This window comes from Arabidopsis lyrata (assembly GCF_000004255.2).
Source record: "Arabidopsis lyrata subsp. lyrata unplaced genomic scaffold ARALYscaffold_80, whole genome shotgun sequence".
NCBI classification, from domain to species: Eukaryota; Viridiplantae; Streptophyta; class Magnoliopsida; order Brassicales; family Brassicaceae; genus Arabidopsis; species Arabidopsis lyrata.
The window spans coordinates 11949-17953 of NW_003302493.1; the positions used below are offsets into that span (position 1 = coordinate 11949).

General features: G+C 34.8%; 1 protein-coding gene and 1 pseudogene across 1 annotated transcript; one reads left to right on the forward strand and one right to left on the reverse strand.

Annotated features, from left to right (window-relative positions):
• Nucleotides 1-1468, reverse strand: LOC9299012 (GTP 3',8-cyclase, mitochondrial; the record flags this gene model as incomplete). Its single annotated transcript, XM_021018230.1, has 4 exons — nucleotides 1166-1468; nucleotides 382-972; nucleotides 114-281; nucleotides 1-18 (listed from the first exon to the last, which is right to left on the reverse strand). Coding segments are annotated over exons 1-4 (843 nt in total), but the record flags the coding sequence as incomplete, so codon positions are not given.
• A 1274-nt stretch (nucleotides 1469-2742) lies between these two features.
• On the forward strand, nucleotides 2743-3921 carry LOC9299016 (annotated as a pseudogene).
• Nucleotides 3922-6005: the final 2084 nt, after the last annotated feature.

The following is a 6005-nucleotide window of genomic DNA, read 5'->3' on the forward strand; positions in this document are numbered from 1 at the left end:
ACTCGGAAAGCGCTTGACCTGTTACCATAACAACTGTAACCCAATCATGAAAATGCTCAAGGAAAGGTTGACTAATCTCAAAAGGGCCAAACACTGAGAGAATTCTACCTTACCACTTTATCCATCACTTCTGCATAAGGCACAAGTTTCTTCACGTTCCAAACATTTCCATCAAATGGCATAAACTCGATGAACCGAACATTGATTGGCTTCTCGCGTGTCAACTCCACAAAATCACAAATCTCATCATCATTCAATCCCCTCATGACAACACAATTGACCTGTCAAGACCACAGACAATATGCAAAAACTATCGAGCATCAAATATCATTCTGCTGCAATCAAACAGAAAACATGAGGAGGGATTAATTATAAACATACTTTCACAGGATTGTATCCAAGCTCAATAGCAGTATCAATCGATTTCATAACCCTATCGTGCCCTTTACGCCTAGTCAGAAACTCAAACTTTGCTGGGACCAAAGTATCCAAGCTAATATTTAGCGAATCAAGCCCGCATTCTTGAAGCTTAGGTAGCTTTTTCGCAAGAGTGATACCGTTGGTAGTAATAGCCAGATTCTTCAACCCTTTTAAACTAGACAACTGGAGACAAATCTCTTCGATATCATTCCTAATGGTAGGCTCACCACCGGTCAACCGAATCTTGTTAACCCCAGCAGAAACAAAAAGACCAGCCAACCTAACAATCTCAGACTGTGACAACAACTGGGGCTTAGGAGTAAGCTCCACACCTTCAGAAGGCATACAATACTGACACCGGAGGTTACACCGCTCTGTCAAAGATATTCTCAAGTAGGTATGTAACCGACCAAAAGAATCAATCAACATGTCAGAGACAGGACTGTCTTTGGTCTGATCAACTTGATGAGCTGCATAACTAGTGCTAAATGAACGCTCACTAGTAGTAGTAATGGTTCTTGTAACTGAACCTGACCCAACTTCAGAACCAACCTGTTAAACAGTCCCAAAATGGTAAGCATTGAGAATCACATCAGCACACATATATAATTATTCACTAGTAAAACTCGTATCAACATTTATCAGCTCTTAAATCCTTAAATCAATTCGAAAAAGCAACAAACTTGAGTGGAGAAATCGAAACCCATTGTAGCAGAGTGAAATAGGGAAAAGTTGGGAAATTTACCAAGAAGAAGTTGGAATTCTTGAAACCCAAGTAGCAATCAGTAATTTTGGAGAAGCACCTCCTCATCGTTAACAACAAGATCGAATGAGAATTTCTGAGAAAGGAGGAAGATAGAAATCTAATCAAAGTGAGAGAAAGAAATGACCTTTGGTAGGAAGACGGAGAGAGTCTTTGTTCAAAATAAAACAACTAAAGACAAAGTGAAGACGGCTCTTATTAGTTTGGCTAAAAGCCTAAGCAAATAACATGAAACTCTTTCGTCTTTTCTCAACATATCTGTCGGTCTCGCCGGTGACCCGTTACCGGCAATCAAACCGACCTTAATTGGATAATTTTACTGGTCCGAGTCATAGATGTGAAATTCAGATTGCATCTGGATCGGATATGTTATTATAGTGGATTTTTAAATTATTTAGTAACTGTGATTACATAATTAACATATACTACTACGTAGCGTTACTACTACATTATTAAAATAAAATAAATATTTAAAATTTAAAATCTGCTAATCATGTAACAAACACACATGTGAATCCAACATAATAAATAATTTGATTTTTGGTTTTCTCGACTGACAAGTAACAAATGTCACACTAAGTTGATTTATCCTCACATTTGTTCTAATTTTTTTTTTTTTTTGATAAAAACTAAATTTTTTATTTTTTCTCTGTTGTATATTGATATCATGTTACTCCCTCCGTTCTTTTATAAATGATGTTTTAGAAGAATGCACATAGATTAAGTGATGTTTATTTCTAAACTAAAATATCATTTATTATCTAATCAACCAATAAAAAAAACAATCTACAGAATATAAATCGTCAAAACCAATAAAAACGTAATTAATTTTACATTAAAATTTGAAAACATCATCTATGTAAGAACAATATTAGAAGCTTAAAACATTACTTATAAAAGAACGGAGAGAGTAAAACTTATAGAAGTTTATAATAATAATTACTTAAAGAAATCCTTAGAAAAGAAAAAAAAAATCATTAGCATTTATTCCTTTAATTAGTACAGTAGTACTAGAGATATATAAAGATTAAAGAACACAATATTCTCGTATGTATGCATTTGCAGATATTTTTCTTAAAGATCAGATTCTATTCCACATGTTCTTATTATTCTTTCTTATCGTATTCATACGTTGATATACCAAAAAAGCTCTATACACAATGACACAAAAAAAAGGCTTTGTGCACATGTGACATGTTTACTACAACAAAATGCGACATTCTCACACTAATTTTGACAAGTTAATTTCAAAAGCAACAATTCTCCCTAAGTATTTATTTATCTCGTTTAACTAGTACTCCCTCCGTTTTCGAATAGTTGTCGTTTTAGAACTTTTTTGTTTGTTTTAAATTAGTTGTCGTTTTAAGGTAATAATGTAATTTATGCTAATAACTACTCAAATTACCCTCATTTTATTGAACACAAATTATTTGTAAATAATTACTTATCATTTTTATGAGGTTAATATAGTCATTGTATACCTTTTTTTAATTTGTCCAAATACAGTTAAAACGACAACTTTTAAAAAACAGAGGGAGTAGTTACTAACAAAAAGAAACATGAAGAGCTCTACCTCTATGCAGTTAATCCCAACACTTCTCTTCTTAATCATACATCTTGCCGCACCAGGTATGCAAATCTAGTTTATCACAAACTCACAATATTAAGAAGTTAATCAAAATTTTGGTTACAACTATTAAATATATATATGAAATATTAGGCATTGGATAATAGATGCCATAAATAAAATTGGCTGTAACGACAAAATAATTTCATCATTATTGATTATATTTGTGGTTATAATAAATTTTTATTATTAAATAATGATAATATATTAAATTACAGATATATAGATGGTTGAAGGACAAAAAATGTGTGAAGCAAAGAGCATGAACTGGAAGGGTATGTGTATGAAGTGGAGGAAATGTCGCCAAGTATGCATTAGCCAAGGTTTCACTTAGGGGTAGGCATTCGGGTATGCGGGTCGGGTTCGGGTAAAATCCGATCGGGTACGGGTCTTTCGGGTAGAGGAGTTTAGGACCCAATAAGGTAAATCTAAAATATCGGTTCGGTTTCGGTTCGGGTCTAATCGGGTTCGGGTCGGTTCGGGTTTAGATTTTTAGAACCGCTAAATACCCAAAAAAATCGGGCACCCATCGGGTTCGGGTATTTTATACCCAAATACCCAAAATTTTACCAAATACCCGAATTTTACCCGAAATTTTACTCTAATATCCGAATTTTATCCGCAATTTTACTCAAATATCCAAGTTTCACCCAAAAATTTATCCGAATAACCGGAATTTTGTCCAAATATTTAAAAAATTTACAAGCATCTCGCGTATAAATATATTTAGTCTTAAATATATAAATATTAGTGCATTTAATTTTTGGTAATTACTCTCGGATATTTGGATATAAATGTATTTAGCTCAAATATTACATATATATAAAGTTTTTATATGTATAAGTATAAGTAATTTCGGGTAATCGGGTACCCGTTCGGGTATCGGGTTCGGATCGGGTTTTACCCTATATCCACGGGTACGACAATACAAGATCCAATAGGGTAAATAGCTAATACCCGTACCCGCCCCGAACCGGTTTTTTTGGGTCGGTTTCGGTTCAGATACTCGGGTACGGTTTTTTTGCCCAGGCCTAGTTTCACTGACGGTCGTTGCAAAGGATTCACCCGCAACTGCATTTGTAGCAAACTTTGTTTTGTCCCTTCTAATTAAAGTTTTTATTTTGATATTAAATTTTAAAATAATAACACAATTCATTAAAAAGATTATGGTGTTCTGATTATGTAAGTTGATAAGAAAAAAACCTCAATTTTAAGCAATGGTTTTCTAAGTTTGTCTTCCATGTACTACAATGTATTATTTTTCAATATATGGAACACCTTACATGTCTTCCGATTATATATAGTTCCCATTTTTAATCGATGAGGATAAAAGGAACCGTATATATATATATATCATTTTTCGATTTTATATTAGTATTAAACTAAATTATATATGTTGGTGAAAAAACATTTGATCGTTAAATCAGAAATAGACATTAGGAATTGGACCTCGCATCTTATAAAGAAGATTAAAGCATAAGAACATTGGAATAAGGGAGGTTGTGGTAATGTGGTGGACATTCCTGATTGAGAAGACTCACCACACCAACACATAATTATTTAGTAACAAAGACATTGGCGCCTGTCTTGTTCCCGTTGCTTTTCCCATCTTTATCTCCAAATCTCTCTCTCTCTCTCTCTTGTTCTACTACTTTGGGGAAGATGATAGCTTCTTCTTCTTCTTCCTCCATCGCTTGTTCTTGATTCTACTTGAAGCCGTCGTAGCTTTTGGTCCTCCGCTTCTCTTTTCAGGTGATTGGTCATTGATCTCTGGGTTTTTGATTTCGCAAGCTTTTGGGTTTTGCTTTTCCTTTTTTTATCTGCCTTACTAATCCGAATCTGATTCAAAGTTTACAACTTTAACTTGGGTTTTTCTCACTGAACTCTTATGAGTGAGACATAGATTCGTCTTCTAGGTCTGTTTCGGAGTGAGTTACTTAAAAAATTAGTATCATTTTTCGATTTTTCTTCTTATAATCTAGTTGATTTTCCATCGTAGTCGATACTTCCAAAGCTGAAGCCTTTGTTACTTATAGAATAAGGATTGTCTTGTGTCTCGCTATAGATTATCGAAGATAGTTGTGAATGAAGATTCTGGGTAATTAGGTTTCGTGATAAAGTTTTGTGCTTTACACATCTTCTGCTACTTTTTGAGTATGGCCTAACTAAAAAAGTAACTTTTAGCATTTCTTTTTGATGATATCGATTTTATAGGAGTGAATCTCATCTTGCTTCGGAGTGAAACAAATCATCTTCCTTTTTTGTCGGATTGCTATTTGATTGCAATCTCTTTCAAGAGCTTATGATTTGCTCTTTTTCAGTTCATATTTAGTTCTCAAAGATTGTTGTTAATGGTGGTGTAAAAGCTCTTTTATTTGCTTCTTTGTTTAGTTTATTTTTAGTAGGATTTAGAATATCATGGCTCAAAGGAGAGGACCTGATCCGCCTCCGCCCCAGAGGCGGATTCTGCGGACTCAAACTGCTGGTAATCTCGGAGAGGCTATGTTAGACAGTGAAGTGGTGCCATCGTCTCTTGTGGAGATTGCTCCTATCCTTCGTGTAGCTAATGAAGTAGAAGCTAGTAACCCGCGTGTTGCTTACTTATGTGAGTTCAAATAATGAAAAAAATTGCCTCATGACGTGATTTGGTCATCTTAAATGATCTTGAAAAAAAATCGTCATGGATGCTTCTATCAGGTCGGTTTTATGCGTTTGAGAAGGCACACAGGCTTGATCCCACATCAAGTGGACGAGGTGTTCGCCAGTTTAAGACCGCGCTTCTTCAACGGTTAGAACGGGTGAATATCATTACTTCATTTACTCTGCTTGAGTTTTCATCTTCACGCCGTTGTCTTGCTGGGGGATTATGTATCATTTTGCTTTATGTCTTAAACTCTTGCAGGAGAATGAAACAACTCTTGCAGGAAGGCAGAAGAGTGATGCACGCGAAATGCAAAGTTTCTATCAACACTACTACAAGAAATACATCCAAGCTCTGCTAAACGCCGCTGACAAAGCTGACCGGTTTGTTGAGATCCCTGTCTTATCTCTATAGCAATCTGTCTTTCGGTGTTTCTCCTTTATAATACAAAGTTATTTTACTTGTAGTGCTCAACTTACAAAGGCATATCAAACTGCTGCTGTTCTCTTTGAAGTCTTAAAAGCTGTTAATCAGACAGAAGATGTGGAGTCGCT